This window comes from Physella acuta, unplaced genomic scaffold (assembly GCF_028476545.2).
Source record: "Physella acuta isolate Inbredline_101_S28 unplaced genomic scaffold, ASM2847654v3 ptg000058l, whole genome shotgun sequence".
Lineage (NCBI taxonomy): Eukaryota > Metazoa > Mollusca > Gastropoda > Physidae > Physella > Physella acuta.
The window spans coordinates 1,110,390-1,131,042 of NW_026731578.1; the positions used below are offsets into that span (position 1 = coordinate 1,110,390).

Consider the following 20,653-nt stretch of genomic DNA (forward strand, 5'->3'; position numbering starts at 1 on the left):
GTGTGGTCTGGTGTGGTCTGGTGTGGTCAGTTACTGGTGTGGTCTGGTGTGGTCTGGTGTGGTCAGTGACTTGTGTGGTCGGGTGTGGTCAGTAAGACTTCGAATAAGAAACTTTAATTAATTAATTAAAAAATTAATTAAGCATCCAATCAAATCTAATTTTGATTTCGTTAACGGGTTTTGATCCACATGCCAAGTTTCAAACGAATCGGTCCGTTAGAAGTGGTCGAAATTTCGCTCGGCAGTTTCATTCCATGACGGACAAAGACAAAAACACGACAGAAAAAAATTTAATTAAATAAAAAAACTGTGAAAACAGTATGTGTATGTTAATGGTTTTAATAAACCACTAATTAGCTAATGACGTTGATCAACCACTAATTAGTTAATGACGTTGTCAATTAGTGTGTGTACACAAATCCCTATCCATTTGTCTTTCTTGAACCGAGTGTACGCCAGAAATCCTCGTACATCTATGTACACTGTCTCTCGTGTCAGTCACTATGGAAGTCTTTCCTTAGTACACGGAGTTCCTTACCTAAGACACATCGGTCTGACGGAGCTCTTTACGTAAGACAGTCGGCCTACTAGATATACTAACAATACCACCCGCCTTCAATCTTACGACTGTGGCAAATTGTTTATGGCCATCCTTTCCTTACTTAACCCCACCTACACCCCACCGTTACACAATCGTACGACTTTGGCAACTTATTTAGTTTACCCCCCCCCCCCAAGTATTTCGACTGTGGCAACATGTTTAGTCCCCCCCCCCACGCCCCCCCCCCCCCACGCCCCCCCCCCCTCCTATAGTATTTCGACTGTGGCAACATGTTTATAGAGCGCCCTAATCTTTCTTGTCTTGGGGTGAAACATGTGTCTGGAGTTACTGCCCATAGCTCTGTCTCCTGGAGCAGGATAAAAAATTTGACCCCTCCCGCCGAATTTTCCCAAATATTGGGAGTTTTTTCTCGACTTCCTCGTCCCACGATAGAGAAATGTGAAATTTGATCAACACAAAAATCCGTTCTTAGCTCTTTAGACATTTTCCGCGGGAAAATGGCGGATTAAGTAAGCGATAGACTCGTTCGATTTGCATTCCATTGGAGCAGACTATGGTCTAAACAAACCGACAAGAAAATAGTTCACCTAATCAGTACTGGTGCTTGTCTTCGGTACTGTCGAGAAAAAAATATTTTGGGGAGATTTTTAACCCCCAACAAAAAACATTTTTTATAAAGGCTATAATCTCTTCTGACGTGTTAAGCTGTAAATCAAGTGGAATTGACTTTGTGTTCGTATGTTCTTCTTCTTCGAACTTAATTGTAATGATGGACGGAATTTTCCGCCAACACTATTTAGTATTACGTGTCAACCTGTTATGATGGTTACTCCGATTGCAGCCTGCGTTTCTTTTTGGATTAGCTTCCATAGCCTTTGTCCACCCAAGAACAACTACAAGGCAGCAGTTATTTAATTTTGGAGTTTTCTCTCCTATATGGGTTGCTGTCCTAAATTATCGATACATCCGCCCAGGGGTTCGAACTCGGGACTTTTTGACCCGACCAGGCCGACCTCATGATGTGGTCATGTACTCATCACTTCCCGTGGAGGTTCTGTAATTTTAACACAAAAGGTTCTACCGGTGCCAGCATTGTCTCAAGCGTGGGGCCGATGGGGGATACTTAAAGCCTCGTGAATTATTGAACCTGGTGTGTGCGTGACGTCACCCAATAAAACATAGTGCAGCGGATCTCACGTTATTCTCTGTATTTCATCGGATAGCGAAACTACAGGTACCGCTGTGGTATCGTCAATGATAGGCCTAGATAGTGTGTCAGTTGGGCGCCGGTGATGCAGTCAAAGTGGCGTCGGTGCTCCATTTGGTGGGGCGCCAGTGTTCTAGTCAGTTGGGCGCCAGTGATGCAGTCAGTGGGGCGCCATTCAGCGTGGCGCCAGTGCTTAAATCAGCTGGAAGCCAGTGCTCCGGGCGGTGGGGCGCAAGTCAGTGGGGCGTCAAAGCTCCAGTCAGTGGGGCGCCAGTGTTCTCCAGTAACTGAGGCGTCATTGCCCCAGTCAATGGGGCGCTAATCAGTGGTGCGCCAGTGCTCTAGCTAGAGGGGCGCCAGTGCTCTAGCTAGTGGGGCGCCAGTGCTCTAGCTAGTGGGGCGCCAGTGCTCCAGTCAGTGGGGCGCCAGTGTTCTCCAGTAACTGAGGCGTCATTGCCCCAGTCAATGGGGCGCTAATCAGTGGTGCGCCAGTGCTCTAGCTAGTGGGGCGCCAGTGCTCTAGCTAGTGGGGCGCCAGTGCTCTAGCTAGTGGGGCGCCAGTGCTCCAGTCAGTGGGGCGCCAGTGTTCTCCAGTAACTGAGGCGTCATTGCCCCAGTCAATGGGGCGCTAATCAGTGGTGCGCCAGTGCTCTAGCTAGTGGGGCGCCAGTGCTCTAGCTAGTGGGGCGCCAGTGCTCCAGTCAGTGGGGCGCCAGTGTTCTCCAGTAACTGAGGCGTCATTGCCCCAGTCAATGGGGCGCTAATCAGTGGTGCGCCAGTGCTCTAGCTAGTGGGGCGCCAGTGCTCTAGCTAGTGGGGCGCCAGTACTCTAGCCAGTAGGGCGCCAGTGCTCTAGTCAGTGGGCGCCAGTGCTCTAGCCAGTAGGGCGCCAGTGCTCTAGTCAGTGGGCGCCAGTGCTCCAGTCAATGGTGCGCTAATCAGTGGGGCGCCAGTGCTCCAGTCAATGGGGCGCTAATCAGTGGTGCGCTAGTGCTCTAGTCAGTGGGGCGCCAGTGCTCTAGCCAGTAGGGCGCCAGTGCTCTAGTCAGTGGGCGCCAGTGCTCCAGTCAATGGGGCGCTTATCAGTGGGCGCCAGCGCTCCAGTCAATGGGGCGCTAATTAGTGGGGCGCCAGTGCTCCAGTCAATGGGGCGCTTATCAGTGGGCGCCAGTGCTCCAGTTAATGGGGCGCTAATCAGTGGGGCGCCAGTGCTCCAGTCAATGGGGCGCCAGTGCTCCAGTCAATGGTGCGCTAATCAGTGGGGCGCCAGTGCTCCAGTCAATGGGGCGCAAGTCTTTGGGGTACCAGTGCTCTAGTCAGTGGGGCGCCAGTGCTCTAGTCAGTGGGGCGCCAATGCTCCAGTCTAAATCTAAGCCCCACATTCAAGCCCTACAACTCCCTAGCTCAGGGTAAGTCAATAAAAGCCATTGCGATCACTGGCGTTGTTCTTAGATTAACCTATCGTCGATACGGCCAATCAATAAACAGAGCGGCCCTCGCCGTACCCCCAAATAAAGTAGGATCCGCACAAGACGTCTGGCCCGTGTCTGTCGATTTCACTCGATTATAATTTGTAACAAGGAACACATTTTATTTATCAAGGGAAATAACTCTCAGTCAATTGTTTTCTAATAAATTATCTCCCTGCTTCGGCGCGATAAAAATAACCTGTACATTTGATTTCTGTGAAATAATTGGGACAAATCATGTGACGGCACGTGCCATCACGCAACGTTACTAAAAATAGCGAAATAAAAAACATGGTTAGGCTTAAATGTCAGTTTTATCAAATAATCACTGCCGAAAAAAAAATTGAAAAAAATATATTTTGTTTTTAACGATGTTTCTCGGCTGAAATCTAATCTTATAATGATCGAACGGGCTTTTTGTGTTATTAAATAGAATTTACATGGAAAATTGTTGCTTTTATTTCTGAATGATAGGTTAAAACAAAAATTTAAGAATATTTTCTAGAAAATTACTCGAAATAAGATATGAATTATGTATAGAGTTTCATAAGCTTAAGGCGATTTATTTCGATACAGGCAAGTTTGAAAACTTTTACATTGCTAGCTGCTGGCAAGTTTTTCAAGACGTTGACAAAATGGCAGGCCGTCAAGTTTTAGAGTGACGAGATTGTTCGACAACTTGATGGCATGTTTGATGGGCAGGTAACGACACATTAGATAGGCTCTACCTAAGTCAAGTCTAATGTCTTCCAGTTATTCTAAGACACCGCCTAATGTCTTCCAGTTATTCTAAGACACCGCCTAATGTCTTCCATTTATTCTAAGACCCCGCCATAAATCTTCCATTTATTGTAAGACCCCGCCTAATGTCTTCCATTTACTCTGAGACACCACCTAATGTCTTCCATTTATTCTAAGACACCGCCTAATGTCTTCCAGTTATTCTAAGACACCGCTAAATGTCTTCCATTTATTCTAAGACACCGCCTAATGTCTTCCATTTATTCTGAGACACCGCCTAATGTCTTCCATTTATTCTAAGACACCGCCTAATGTCTTCCATTTATTCTAAGACACCGCCTAATGTCTTCTATTTATTCTAAGACACCGCCTAATGTCTTCTATTTATTCTAAGACACCGCCTAATGTCTTCCAGTTATTCTAAGACACCGCCTAATGTCTTCCATTTATTCTAAGACACCGCCAAATGTCTTCTATTTATTCTAAGACCCCGCCTAATGTCTTCCATTTATTCTAAAACACCGCCTCATGTCTTCCAGTTATTCTAAGACACCGCCTAATGTCTTCCATTTATTTGTGTCTTGTAATGCGCCGATCAGTGTCTCTAGTAGTCTCTTGTTTTAGTCAACAAACAACCAAGACCCATTACTCTGGAGATGACACAAATTGCAAGTAATCGCCCTTGAATGTTAAACAACTCATCCAGTGCCGATAGAGTGGGAGGCGAACCAAACAACTAAAATTACCCCAGTCGTCGTGTGGTTGTCTGACTACCACTTCCTCCAACTCCGGCGTCTGCTTCTGTTTATGAAATGGATAAACGCTTAGCAAGATCGTGATTCGGCATCTCGAGGGCACGTGACTTCTGTAAACCAATCAGAAGAGTTGGATTTACCTTGAGATTTGAGTTGTCTGCTCTTGTTTCAGCGATTACAATTTTCTGGTGTTGTTTTCGTGAATTTTTGTGGGAGCTGGTGTGTGTGTGTGTGTTGTGTGTATTGTGTGCATGTGTGTGTGTGTGTTTGTGTGTGTTGTGTGTATTGTGTGCATGTGTGTGTTGTGTGTGTTTGTGTGTTGTGTGTGTATGTGTATGTTGCCTTGCTAGTAATATTCTGTGTATGTGTATTGGTGTGTTGTGTGTGTGTTTGTGTGTTGTGTGTATGTGTGTTGCCTTGCTTGTAATATTATGTGTATGTGTGTGTTGTGTGAATGTGTGTGTTGTGTGTTGTGTGTGTATGTGTGTTGTGTATATGTGTGTGTTACCTTGCTAGTAATGTTCTGTGTGTGTGCAAGTGTTGTATGTGTCAGTGAATGACTCCACTTAAATCAGTATATCGAACAGTTTCAATGTGTAAAAGATCATTAAAATTATTTCGTTGAAGATGTTTTGTATTTGAAGCTTCACCGTACACACTATCCTTAGTAAATGCATCGGTTACTGTAAAACAATAAAAACAAAAACTTATAATAAGTATACTAAACTTTATTTTCTGCTGAGAATAATATTCAATTGTTGTTTGTTTGGTTTTTTTTTAATAATTCACATGGTTCTGTTATACTTAACTATACTAAAATGATATTTGCATCATACTCAAATCTTATGTATCGTTTTAGACTCGACATACTGGAGTCTAAATGACTCACTGGTTGATAAATGTTGATTATGTGTCAGTTTTCAACCTTTGTCGTTTCATCCTTCATTGGTTATTCGGGTGTGTGTGTAAATAATGAAGCAGTTGAGCATTCAATGTGGGCCCTAGCATGGGATAACTTTCGCTCAATTTGAGGAGGTGCCGGTATAAAATAGTGCTAGGAGCCGGCTAAATTGGTGTACGTGCCGGCTATATTGGTGGTACGTGCCGGCTAAAGGGTGGTACGTGCCGGCTAAATTGGGTGATACGTGCCGGCTAAATGGGTGGTACGTGCCGGTTAAAGGGTGGTACGTGCCGGCTAAATGTTGGTACGTGCCGGCTAAAGGGTGGTACGTGCCGGCTAAATTGGGTGGTACGTGCCGGCTAAAGGGTGGTACGTGCCGGCTAAATGTTGGTACGTGCGGGCTAAGTGGGTGTTACGTGCCGGCTAAAGGGTGGTATGTGCCGGCTAAGTAGGTGGTAAGTGCCGGCTAAACGTGTGGTGTGGCCGGTTTTTGCGCGATGTTTGACAGATGTATGTGGGAGATGTATACGAGATAAGTGCCAGTTGCTTGAGAGATATATGCCGGCTGTCTGTGTGATATGTGCCGGCTGCTTGAGAGATGTGTGCCGGCCCATTATGGAAGCGATAACTACGTACGAACTTAGAGCCGGCTAATAAACGACTTATCTTCACTAAATGAGAGTCCACCAAGCGAACCAGCAGACGACGGGTCTACCGTCTGATTCAAGTTTCTCGTATGCCGAGGCATGAATAGAACTCGCCCTCAGGTACAACTCGAATCGCGCCAAATTAGAATTATCCCGAGGTAAATTAGGATTATCCCGCTTTAATGGGCACTAAGACGGGGATGCGAGACGCCCTATTTGATATCAATTATCCCGTCGTCCGCATGTCGGATCTCGTGGTTTAATCACCGGGAAGGGCGCCGCGGGCAGGGCGCCGGGGTAGGGCGCTGAAGGTCGTGTACTAATGACACGCTTGAGGAGAGTAATTTGTCTAAGAGGGCGCCACCACCAGGAACTCCCCACTTCCGGCGCCCCGTGGCTGCCCCTCCAAGAGACTCGGCGCCCCGTGGCTGCCCCTCCACGAGACTTTAATTTTTCACGAGATGGAGCTAATGGAGACGTGAACGAGCCCGTTGTGGGGGCGCCAACATAACGCCAACAACGCAAACAACAATCTGACGGAAGGTGATGACTAATTATAAGTCCCCGGCCACATCCGGGGCCCAAAGGAGTGCTGGTGTGCTGTCTGGGCATGCGCAGGAAATTAGTCCTGTTCCCTACTTTAAAATTAATTACAGTCGGATTTTTTCCGGAATTTTTCCCGGGATTTTTCCAGATTTCTGCCGGTGACATCAGAGACAAGTACTTTGTTTGGGGGAGGGGGTGGGATTGGTGGGTGGGGAGAGATGAAACGGGCGGGGCAAGAAACAGGGGAAGTAACAAAGCCGACAACAGCTGTTATAGTACTTGAATAGGCGAGAAAATAAAATCAATAGGCGCCAAATTAATAGAGCAAGTCTGTAGTAATAGGGGATGGTACGGGGTGGTGGGGTAATGGGAAGATGGGGGGGTGGTCAGGAACAGTTTATAAGACGACTATCTTTGACCAGAGGTCACCAGGCCAGAAGTTCAATGGTTTCAATTGTACAGAATCTTTAGGACCTTTGGCCCTTTATATTCATCGTCACTTTCATCGTCGTCATTAGAGCTGGTGCAGCCAACTGTCATCACTGCCTTTTCATCACTGTCATCACTGTCATCACTGTCGTCATCACTGTCATCATTGTCATCACTCTCATCAGCAATTGCACTGTCACTCTCATTACTGACACTGTCACTGATGCCACTGTCAAGAATGTGTCAAAGTCATCGCTGTCAATACAATACCAAACTATTTAAAAATTGTTTAGCACTGGTAGATTAACCAACTAGCATCAACATCTAACTACAACAACCAATATCAACATCTAACTACAGCTACCAATATCAACATCTAACTACAGCTACCAATATCAACATCTAACTACAACAACCAATATCAACATCTAACTACAACAACCAATATCAACATCTAACTACAACAACCAATATCAACATCTTACTACAGCTACCAATATCAACATCTAACTACAGCAACCAATATCAACATCTAACTACAACCACCAATATCAACATCTTACTACAGCAACCAATATCAACATCTAACTACAACAACCAATATCAACATCTGACCACAAAAACCAACCAATCAAATTACCGTGAATCAGCAACATAAACAACACAAACTATTTGATATTTATTGATGTAATTCAACACGTCTTTTCAGTTCCAGCTAATTTTAGATCTCACAGTTTTTGTCATTGAGTCATACAATCATGACGCTATAAGAGTCATAAAGTCATGAGGCTATGTGAGTCATACAGTCATAATGCTATTAGTCAAACAGTCATGACGCTATAAGAGTCACAAAGTCATCGCTCTAGATTCAGAGTCAAATAGTCATGACGTTAGTTTCAGAGTCATACAGTCATGAGGCTATGAGATTCATACAGTCGTGACGCTAGTTTCAGAGTCATACAGTCATGCTAATATAGAACTAGCATGCCGTAATGACGCTTACATTTGTGTCAAACAATTATGACCGACAAAACTGAACGCTGACATTAAAGACACCCAAACTTACAACATTGTTTTTTAAATAATTAATTTAGCGGGATTTGTGCTTAAAACTTAATTAGTGCAGGCCATATGGGACCAATATGGGTCAGACTTGACCATATGTTAACATTACGTGTTGTAGAAAATCAAGTCCCATAAGCTAAGACGATGAAAAAAAGAACGAGAACTCTGATGTGCCAACCCACCCTTATTACCTCCCGTGGTACCTCATGATCCCATTAGCCTCGTTAAACGTATTTGAAACTCCCCTTTTATAGAACTTCATTTCCTCCCGGGGCCCACCCACCCCACACGCCCTGAGATGGCCGTCGTTAAAGTGTTTTATCATGGCCTCATGTGTGGCCGGCAGACACAGGGGACGATGGCCGTGTACGGGGTGGCCTCTGTAGGGTGGCCTGTGGAGGGTGGCCTGTGGAGGGTGGCCTGTGGAGGGTGGCCTGTGGAGGGTGGCCTGTGGAGGGTGGCCAGTGGATGGTGGCCAGTGGAGGGTGGCCAGTGGAGGGTGGCCAGTGGAGGGTGGCCGCTGACACTCACTTAAGGGCCACATGTGAATCACGTGACATAGACTCCAGGATACATGTGAATCATCTTAGAGAACTTACCACGTGACTTAAAGGACAAAGGAAACACATTTCGACAAAGTAAAATAACTGGCCATCTAACGTACAGGCACTACTTGTTTGATTCGTGTTGCTATGCCACCTGCTTTTGTTTTATTATATTGTCAGCCCAAAGTTTACATTCAAATTTTAAAGTAAAATATGTTTAAATAAGCTTTTAGATGCATTGCAAATAAGAAAATAAAACACAATTTGCTTAAAAAAAAATAAAACATTTTACTAGAAGTGGCTTAAAACGGAGTTACAAGATGTGCCAAAAATCCATAAAATAACAAACAAATAAACAGACATTGTGAACTAAATAAAAACTTAAAAGATAATTTCTAATTTTAAAAAAGTGAAATGTAATTTTTTAATGAAAGGGGAACAACTCAATAATATATGGAAGTAAACATTTGTACTAGTTTCTTCCCTTGAATATAAATCAAATTTTCTATCATTAGTCTGTACAAAAGTAATAATATTTTAATTAAGTTTTAGGAAATTTTTCTGCCTTGAAATCTTGATTTAATTTTTTTTATTTCCTAGGTTTGTTAATATTTTGTTAACATTTAAAGTCTAATATTAAGTATAAAATGTAAGGGAAGGTAACACGAATATTATTCCTGTTTTATATTCCACCCTCGGTTATCTTTCCTGACAAGTCTTAAGATAAGCACCGTGAGATGTATTAAACACAAAAATGTTTTTATAATGGGTGTAGGGAGGGGAAGTAGTAGACACTAAGCTGTTAAGTAGATAATTACATCCTATCCTAGAATATCTGGCTGCAGACGTCTAGGGGCGCCAGGTGACAGGCTGGGCAGACGACATCCGGTCTGATAGGATTTCTTTGCTGGTCAGCTAATGGATGGACATGACAACTGGTCAGCTAATGGACATGACAACTGGTCAGCTAATGGATGGACGTGCAACTGGTCAGCTAATGGATGGACATGACAACTGGTCAGCTAATGGAAGGACGTGCAACTGGTCAGCAAATGGACATGACAACTGGTCAGCTAATGGATGGACATGACAACTGGTCAGCTAATGGAAGGACGGGCAACTGGTCAGCTAATGGACATGACAACTGGTCAGCTAATGGATGGACATGACAACAGGTCAACTAATGGGTGGACATGACAACTGGTCAGCTAATGGATGGACATGACAACTGGTCAACTAATGGGTGGACATGACAATTAATTAGCTAATGGATGGACATGACAACTGGTCAGCTAATATATGGACATGACAACTGGTCAGCTAATGGATGGACATGACAACTGGTCAGCTAATATATGGACATGACAACTGGTCAACTAATATATGGACATGACAACTGGTCAGGCAATGGACATGACAACTGGTCAGCTAATGGATGGACATGACAACTGGTCAGCTAATGGAGATGACAACTGGTCAACTAATGGATGGACATGACAACTGGTCAGCTAATGGATGGACATGACAACTGGTCAGCTAATGGACATGGCAACTGGTCAGCTAATGGATGGACATGACAACTGGTCAGCTAATGGACATGACAATTGGTCAGCTAATGGATGGACATGACACTGGTCAGCTAATGGACATGACAACTGGTCAGCTAATGGATGGACATGACAACTGGTCAGCTAATGGACATGACAACTGGTCAGCTAATGGACATGACAACTGGTCAGCTAATGGACATGACAACTGGTCAGCTAATGGATGGACATGACAACTGGTCAGCTAATGGACATGACAACTGGTCAGCTAATGGACATGACAACTGGTCAGCTAATGGATGGACATGACAACTGGTCAGCTAATGGACATGGCAACTGGTCAGCTAATGGACATGACAACTGGTCAGGTAATGGATGGACATGACAACTGGTCAGCTAATGGATGGATATGACTATTGGTGTGCGAATGGATGGACATGAGAATTTAAGTATTGAAACTGAGACAGTACATTCTCAACAAACCAACTGCGTTGTTTGAAAACCGCTTTGAAAATGTACCGTGTCCCAGTTTTCTAGAGGTCGTGTACTAATCGCTGGCACTGACAGCCCATTATGTGGTGTACTGACAATGGGTGTGTCACTAGAGACTGCTCGCTGTCTTTATGTCACGTGATTTTTAAATTTTAATGTATCAGATATTATCTTTTCAGAGAACATGGGACTAGTGTAAGAGCACGTGAGTTGAGCTAAGTTAACATCCAGGTGATTGACGTAGTAACGCGAGAATGACGTAGTAACGAATGAGTGACGTAGTAACGAGAGAATGACGTAGTAACGAGAGAATGACGTAGTAACGAGAGAATGACGTAGAAACGAGAGAATGACATAGTAACGAGAGAATGACGTAGTAACGAGAGAATGACGTAGTAACGAGAGAATGACGTAGTAACGCATGAGTGACGCAGTAACGAGAGACTGATGAGATAGATAACATGTTGATCTGCTGGCGGGGGGCGGTGAGTACACTGGTAGAGGGCAGACAACAGACTCAGCGCGCGTTCACGAGAGATGAAAGGAGTGGGGGGTGGGGGGAGGGGGGATGAGGTCTGGTGGGAGGGGTGTTGAGGTCAAGGGGTGTGAGGGGTGTTGATGAATGGGGGGAAAGGGGTGGTGAGAAAGAGTATTTTTAAAAAAATTGTTTTTGTGATTGTTGTTTGATAGGAAACACTGCCCACAATGTTTTGACGTTTTTTTTAGCCATATCACATACACTTAATATAGAACTATACATATACGTCATTCTCTCGTGCTCTTTTACTCTCTCGTACTACGCATACATGCATTTATGCTTACGGGGGGAGTCAAAGGGCCATATGACGCATAACTTGTTGAAAAGTAACAAACATTTTGTTATAAAGGAAATCATCCTTGGCATTAAAATTAATAAGAAAAGAAATATCCATGCAGTTTTTTGTTGAACTTGTTCACGGAATGTTTACTGGAGACTTTAGGGCGAAACTTCAGTCGTACTGTGTTAAGTATCATTCAATGCAAAGCTTTTAATTAGAAATGTAATCAACGCATATTTAACGATCTCATTAGTGACTGCAATGAAAGTGTGTCCTATCCAAACAAACAGCCTTAAGCACACATCATTTGTCACATCATCGTGATGTATGCTTGATGTTTGTTCTGAGCTCACACACATCATTTGTCACATCATCGTGATGTTTGTTTGATGTTTGTTCTGAACTGCACACAGGAATCGAAGATTTAATTCTATTAGAACCTGTAATCGGCTTATACGAGGTGATATCACATTTACTAGTTGGGTGTTATATACTATCCGGTACTACATGATACACGTGTTTGTGAAAGTCCTACTTTAAAATACTGCTGTCGTAATCCTACTCCTACAACGCTCTGTCCTAGCCCACCGCTCCCACCCCCTTTTCCCACCAATCAATGCATCAAGATTTTCCCAATTATGCCAGTGTTTGGCCTTGCTCCTATGCACTCCATCATATTCGATGTAAAACTGAATCCTTTTTGTTGCTCCAGAAAGTTTGTTGTATCCACCCCCCCCCCCCTCCACCAAGTATGTTCTATCTACCCCTCCACCCCCTCCCCCTCTTCTCATTTGACTAATGGCATTGAATATTCTGTTTAGTCACGTGACTACCATACGAAGGCGACTTAAGATGGTCGTCGGTCTAGTCTGGAATCATGACGTCACGACACTTCACCCTCGGTGCGGCACGGGCTAATCACTTAATGTTATCAGAGCTGGGTCAGGTTTCTACAGGAATCTTCCAGAACTATTTTAATTCTCATTTTATTCAACTTTCATTTAATAAATCTGGGATAGGTTTCTAAAAATGTTCAGATTTAAAGTTTTAAGATTAATAACGTATCTGTTTCTAGTTCTAATTAACATACAGTAAACTAATTAATTGGTAAGGGTAGTTAGACAAGAAATATTTAGCATCTTGGGCTTCGTGATTGTATTAGACATAATACCATAAAACCTTTTTCCTAGTCTAAGAGTTAGAATTAGTGTTATGGTTAGGTTTGTAGTTGATGTATCGTGGCATGTTGGGTTAGCGATCAGATTGTATTTTTAAAAAAGAAATAAACAAAAATCTAAAACAGCGGAAATTGAAACTGACCATGACGTCATGTTGACAATAGGTGAGCTCTGATCATAACATCCAGTCAAGTGTTTACAATCAGATGGTGGATTCTCGCATCCATCTCAAGGGCCGCTACTCCAGACTATAAAGAACGGTAACTCTAGAATTTTAAAGTGCGGTAACTCAAATTGAAAGGTTGAAATTAAATACTAGAAACATTGGTAGAATAGAAACATTGGGGAGAAAATAAAAAGTCAGCGGGTACAGTGAAGATGAAAACACCCCCTGTACTCTAAAGATTGATGCCATTTGTCTGATCTGCATTGTACCTTTGTGTTGTAGATTCAAAAACAACGTGTGAGGAAACTAAATTGAAAGGGGAATATTTATTTGAACCATTTTAAAAGTACAGCTACTTTAGTATTACATTTAAACATGTGAATTTGTATTTATATATTCAAGACTTGTAGCTGTCTGAAGTCATATAATCAAGTCTTGTGTGTGTTTGTCTGAAATCAAATAAGTCTTGTAGAGTCAAGCAAGATTGGGTGTCTTGTTTAAGTCTGTCGTAGTCAGATCTGTCTTTAATAAATCTGTCTTAATTAAATCTGTCTTTATCGAGTTTGTCTTCTTTGTGTCGGTTTGCTTTTATCAAGTCTGTCTCTATCAAGAGCGTCTCTGTCTAGTTTGTCTCTGTCTAGTCTGTTTCTATCAAGTCTGTCTCTATAAATTCAGTCTCTATCAAGTCTGTCTCTATCAAGTCTGTCTCTATCATGTCTGTCTCTATCAAGTCGGTCTCAAGTCTGTCTCTATCAAGTCTGCTTCTATCAAGTCTGTCTCTATCAAGTCTGTCTCTATCAAGTCTGTCTTAAGTCTGTCTCTATCAAGTCTGTCTCTATCAAGTCGGTCTCTATCAAGTCTGTCTCTATCAAGTCTGTCTATCAAGTCTGTCTCTATCAAGTCTGTCTTTATCAAGTCTGTATCCCCACCTGGATCAAACCATTGACAGCTAATCCTGTTTGGCACAATCTAAAAAATCCTAACGTCGATGCCAGAGGTTCAAGGGTCAAGGCTGACTTTGATTCTAGCGTTAAATTTCTGATTGCTGGCCGATCACGTGACATGCCACGCGACAGACGATCACGTGAACCACCAGTCACGCGAACTGCGTGCGAGAATTCTGACCTTCAACTGTAGCCGTGACATTTAACCTCTGACCTTGCTTGTTATAAAATGTAAACAACAAACACCCTGACATCCTTGAGTACTATGGTACTTATGTGGCCGTCAGTGGTATTGTCCTGGGGAACGTTAACCATATTGTCCTTGGTCCTGATCGCCCCCAACAATTTCTTCATCAACACTTCTTTTGAAGGCCCCGCCTCCACTCAGTCTGTCTGGTCCTAAAAACGTGTGACCCCCACCCCCAATCTGTCCTGTCACATATGAGGTACTCACCCAGCAGATCGATAGGAATTAGCTATTAATTAATGTTAGTTATTTATCAGTTGTAATTAGTTTAGGTACTTTTTACGCACTTTCATAAATACAATTTGGATGAGGTAAGAAATCTGACAAATTTGGCGAATTGGTGAAGGGGTGGTCACTTATAATTTAAAGCAATCTGCAAATAAACTGTGGAGTTTAGAGAAATCTGCAAATTGTTTGCCACGTTTCTTACTATCTCTACCCCCCCCCCCCCCCCCCCCCCGTCATAACCTGCTCAAAGAATGCTCTAAACCCGAGTAGAACCAGGTACACCCCCCACCCATGTTGCTGGCCGCTGGGTCACTTCCCACCCCCCCTACCCTAACCCTTACAAGAACCATAGCTGGAACCTAAATCCTAATCCTAACTGAACCATCATTCTCACGAAATTATCCTTAGCAAGAACCCTAAATTACCAGGACCCATATGGAAAGAAAACCCTCGATCCAAACTTAAAATATTTCAAGAATTCGCTACAAACATCTTAACCTTGAGCCGTGTAGTCCTTGTCATACAAAAACATATACTTTAAAATCCCCCCCCCCCCCCCACAAGCATGCAATCTACTACTGCAAGCAAAGTTCACTAGCTTAATTATACAGCATTCATACGTAGATATTTAAAGCCATTCCAAATAACTCTAACGCAAACTAGTACATACAGAGAAACTAAATTCAAACACTGACGCCATAATGTCGCTAGAAAACGACATAATCTCGTTAAAATACAACTTTTTCTTCAACTGACCCTGCCGTACTAGCTATAAAGAAATCTAGATTGAGGTTTTTATGTAGAAGCCAACTTGTATTATTTACCGAGCCATGACAATAAGAAACTTGTAAAACTCCGACATGAAAAATATGTACCCAATTTGAGCGTCACTGCGTCAGCTTCAATTAATTTCCAAAAGTGTGTTTTATTGTCTAGTATACAGTTCGATAGCTGGGGTCGGCGCGTTAGGGGGGGGGGGGGATTAGCGTCTCATTACAGCTAGGTTCCCCGGGGTGTCAAATTTAGCCGTTAGGTGGCGTGTTGCTGTGGCTGTGGGGTAGCAGGCAGTCTCAAGTCTACAGGTCAGTTTCACTTGGAGAGCCAGAGAAAGTTCATTGTGGCTTTTTGGGTGAGGTTTTGGGGTTTTCAGCTAGCCACATGTGGCGAGTAGCGTGACAGCAGTTGGCCACATGTGGAGAGTGACGTGACAGCAGATAAACCACATGTGGAGAGCAAGGGCCTGACATTTCACACGCGCCACATGAGATTGGTGTTAATTAGATCACCGATGGGGTGGGGTCTAATTGCTAGTGACCCACACCTCGTATAGCATTCATATTTTTGTAACCTTCTGCACAGAAGCTGGCACCGCGACATATACGCTGAATAAATTATCTACACGACAAAACAGAGACAATCCTGATCTTCAACAAAAAGACAATGTGTAAGTATAGATGGCAACAACAGAGATTATCCCGAAACTCCTCAAAAACACAATCTTGATTCTCCCGGATAAGCTGGGAGCTCATGGATAATCCGTCAAGCAGATTAACGTGTGATGAAGCAACTAAACAGATCTAGAGACGGGGGTTATCAAATGAACACGGGGGGGGGGGGGGGGGGGGGATAATGCGCAGCTCTTACAAGATCTGTAAAAAAATTGTTCAGTTATTTTTTTTTTCAAATTAAGGTTTTAGATAGATTTTATGGAACAGAATTGGGATGTTTTAATCTTAAAGTTCTGGAAACGTTGGAATCAAATGTTGCAGAATTGTGAGGTGTCTGATGTGTTTGCTGTGTGTGGTGATTCTTTGACTGCCTATTGGAAACTTTATTGTAAATAGAAGTTATTAAAACAATTCGTTATTCGCAACTAAAGATCTTACAAATTTTACTGTCGGCATTTTTTTTAGCTTTGGTCAGACATCAATGTCGGCATCTTCCAGACTTTTAGACTTTTATACCAGCTTTGGAGGAATGGGGGGGGGGGGGGGGGGGGTAGGAGACATCCACCAGACTTCTATATCAATCGTGGGTGGGGGGGGGGGTATCCGCGTGTTGGTTCAAGGCTGTAGGAAAAACATTTAGAGCCGCTCACAAATAAACACACACATAACAACTTCTCTAGGAATTTCCACAGAGCTAAAAATAACACGATTTATGTGGAGCGCTGAGATCTAAGCTCACAAGTTAGAACAGGAAGTGGATCTAAGCTCACATGGAACATTAGCTCCTGGTTAAACCGGGAGTTAAAGTTAAAAATGTCGTAGTCAAAGATGAACGAAGGTAATTTTAAGTCTAACTACTTTTGGATAACTCGAGGTTTTAATATGGACTGATTTCTTACCACATTCTTGGAAGATATGGTAGATGTCATATGGTGACATATCTTCTTCTTAATCCCGTTCGTGCCCAAAACACATGGGGAAGATGAAGTAGAGTTCATCTCATTCATTGACCTCGGCATATGAAGGGATTGTGTGGTCACCACTATGCCCAGCCGCCTTTACTTTCCTTAACGTAAAGAGCTAATTTGAACCCGGATTCGAACTCGAAACTCTCGGTTTAGCAGTCTAGCTCTCTACCGCTAGACCACGCCGTCCCTATGGTGATATATAACCCTAGACAAGTATGTGGAATATATAAACCATGATATAACCGAAGTATAGACATGATAGGAGAGAGGTCACTAGATAATACGACAAAAGAAGACAGGTCACTAGAGAGGCTGAGAATATACGGGAGAACACGAGAGGCTGAGAGGTCACGAGATAGCACGAGTTGACAAAATGTAACAAAAGCATGCATCCAGTACTCACCCCTCACAGCCAGGGAGTCGTGCGTCAGGTTACACTTACTCAACCTCTCAGCGATGGATTTCACCACACTCGCGGGGAGTTTCTTGTATGGTGAGGACATCTTTTGCTGCCTGCCGCTGGGTCGAGACAATTTTACCTGAACACTAACAGTCTCAATCGTCTTGTGTATCACAGCATTGTAGAAAGTTTCCGTTTGTTGACAGAGACAAATCTACCACAACACTAACAATTCTAAATGTCTATCACAGCATTGTAGTAAGCTTCCGTTTGTTTAAGATGTCATTTTAAATTTTAGATCCATTGAGTGAAAAAATCAGTGTGTGGTATAACTCGTTGATACTGCAGGTTGATAGGTAGGTTGATAGGTAGGTTGATAGGTAGGTTGATAGGTAGGTTGATAGGTAGGTTGATAGGTAGGTTGAGGACGTTTGATGTCGTCTGAAGTCTTTTACCAGTCAGATTTAAGGAATCTGACTGGCAGATTTCAGGTTGTCCAGCTGAGCTGTCTTAAGTGAGACAGTCCCGTCTGACAGACTTTGTTGCGTCTGAAAGAGTTGTAGATTTGATTGATGTACACAATTAAGGGCAGGACACACGTCGATCAGCTGTTTGGGAAACGTTTATCCTGTACGGGTGAGTGGAGGTGTGTATCTTATACCTGAAAAAATAAAATACAAACGTCAAATATGTATTCGGTACAGAGATCTAGACGAGTGACAGTTGGACTCTCCAACTTTGACTCCATGCAAGAGAAAATCTGTCAGGGCTGACCGTTTTGATATATTGGCATAGTGTTGTGGCACAAGGCTAAGTCGATTACCTCCCTTAGCTTAGGTAGGCCTACGCTCTAGGTAAATCAAGGTAAGTTGTAGGTATCACAAGGTAATCTGTAGGAAAGTCAAGATATGTAGTAAGTAAATCAAGGTAAGTTGTAGGTATCACAATGTAATCTGTAGGAAAGTCAAGATATGTAGTAAGTAAATCAAGGTAAGTTGTAGGTATCACAATGTAATCTGTAGGAAAGTCAAGATATGTAGTAAGTAAATCAAGGTAAGTTGTAGGTATCACAATGTAATCTGTAGGAAAGTCAAGATATGTAGTAAGTAAATCAAGGTAAGTTGTAGGTATCACAATGTAATCTGTAGGAAAGTCAAGATATGTAGTAAGTAAATCAAGGTAAGTTGTAGGTATCACAATGTAATCTGTAGGAAAGTCAAGATATGTAGTAAGTAAATCAAGGTAAGTTGCAGGTTTCTTAAGGTACAATGTAGGTACGCCAAGCTAGGAGTTAGCTTAGTCAAAGTGCGCTGTTGGTAAATCAATATATGCCCTTAAATTTCATATTGTCCTTGCTATCTATGTTTAGCTAAATACTTAATTACATTATAGACCTAGAAAAGCAAACAATCAAAACAAAAAGTACAACCTAGACATGGCTCAGTATGGTTGATAGAAGTCACTGGTGCCTTGTAAAAGTGAATGTCTTCATACAACCATTGACAATCCTACCGGTATTGTTGCAACAAAATCGAATGGATCAAAAACTGAGATGTGTGTAACGAACCCTTGTCAAAACTCTTTTAATCATTTAACATTTAATTCCAGTCTTAATGACACTCTAATGCATTTAACAGTTAATTATCCCGTTTTTATGGTCCATCTCATTTCAAATTGAATGTGATTTTTTTTAACAGGTGAAATTGATTATAACTTGTTTTTTATCAGGTAAAATTGATTATATCTCAAATTTAAACAAACTGTAGAGTAGAGTAATCAATTTCTGTGTCATTAGGCGGGACGCCATTTTTTATGACATCATTATGTGGTCTGTTGGTCCAACAAAATGTAGGATATGACAGAACATGTCATTCAAAGTAAAGGTATGTCAGTCCTACATGAGATAGAATATGTCATATAAAGTAAACTGAGATATGTCGGTACAAGTAACTACATGCGACACAATATGTGACACAGTATTTGACACCATTTGACCATATATTACAGTATGTGACACAATATGTGACACAATATGTGACACGAGTATGTGACACAATATGCGACACAGTATGTGACACCAGTATGTGACACCAGTATGTGACACCTTATGTGACACCAGTATGTGACAGGAGTATTTGATACATTATGCGACACAATATGTGACACAATAAGTTAACCTTTGCTAGAAACACAGCACACAGACACACAGTGAGCATTTATCGATCTACTTACAGTGCACGCTTGTGTAGTCGATGTGTTAATTAGTTCATTTACTTATGTTTTGATTGCCTAACTTTATGTGATGATTATTTATGTGCTGATTATCTCATTTATATATGCGTTAATTGATGTACATGCTTATATGCTTAACAGTTCATCAGACATACAATAGCTTTTTGTTTTAATAAATCTGTGTGTATTGTTAGTCGCTATATTTAGCTCATACCCGTGTTTTGCGTATTATTAAGCTCATCTGTGTTTCTTTTTAAAACATCGTTGTACTCTGTTTAGCTATCATTTTGTGTTGCTAAGCTCATTCTTTAGCTCATGTGTTCTGTAGCTTATCCCATCTTAAATCGATACAACATTTCTGTTTTAATTAGTGACTGTGTGTTGATGAAACCAGTTGAACTAGATGTCCAGCAACCAGGACGGTTGCATCACGTTTTGTCCAACCCTCATGTATATTTGTCTGACCACATTTAAATGAACTGCTTTGATCTACATGTCTTTTTAACCTGGTGAAAATTAAATACTTTAACATAACGACATTAGCAGGTAGTTACTGCTGATTGCTTGTAATTAACTTGTAGGTTAATTAAAGTTTTTAAAACACGTCTCTAGGCTATGTTCATATGCTGGTATGTTTAGTATAGGTGTACTTGTGTTGACGTCATATCTTATACATATAGGTCGGTCTGCTGCTTTAAACTAGTTCAACATTCAAATGAACTTTTGGTTAAACTGTCGCCATCACTACACAATACTCCCATCTCGCTCCCCCCCCCCCTCTCCCCCCCCCCCCCCAAAGTTTGCCTGCAGCCATCAACCATCAAGTTCCCCTACAGCTTCAACTTTCAAAGCCTCCAACATCCTCACGTGTAGGCCTAACTATCATCCTTTTCACAGTTTTGTTGGTGAACTAATTTAGTTGTTTTAGGACAGCCTAAAATTTATGTTAACTAATGTATGAAGGACAAGTTAAATATTGTGTAGACCAATTTATCGTTTGAATGATAGTTTAGCTGTTGTATGAAAAATAGTTTAAATCGTTGTAAACCACACGCCCTAATAAAAAAAAGACGATACAAATTTAAGACGAGATTTTTGTCAACGTGTCGCCTCACCTA

General features: G+C 42.2%; 1 protein-coding gene across 2 annotated transcripts in view; it reads right to left on the minus strand.

Annotated features, from left to right (window-relative positions):
* LOC131948062 (corticotropin-releasing factor receptor 2-like) overlaps nt 1-20,653 on the minus strand; it is a 193,491-nt gene that overhangs the window by 114,324 nt on the left and 58,514 nt on the right. For both annotated transcript variants that reach the window (XM_059309559.1, XM_059309552.1), the window contains exon 2: nt 17,307-17,964. In XM_059309559.1, the coding sequence (XP_059165542.1) occupies nt 17,307-17,406 (100 nt within the window). In that variant the 5' untranslated portion in view covers nt 17,407-17,964. The remainder of the gene's footprint in view (nt 1-17,306; nt 17,965-20,653) is intronic.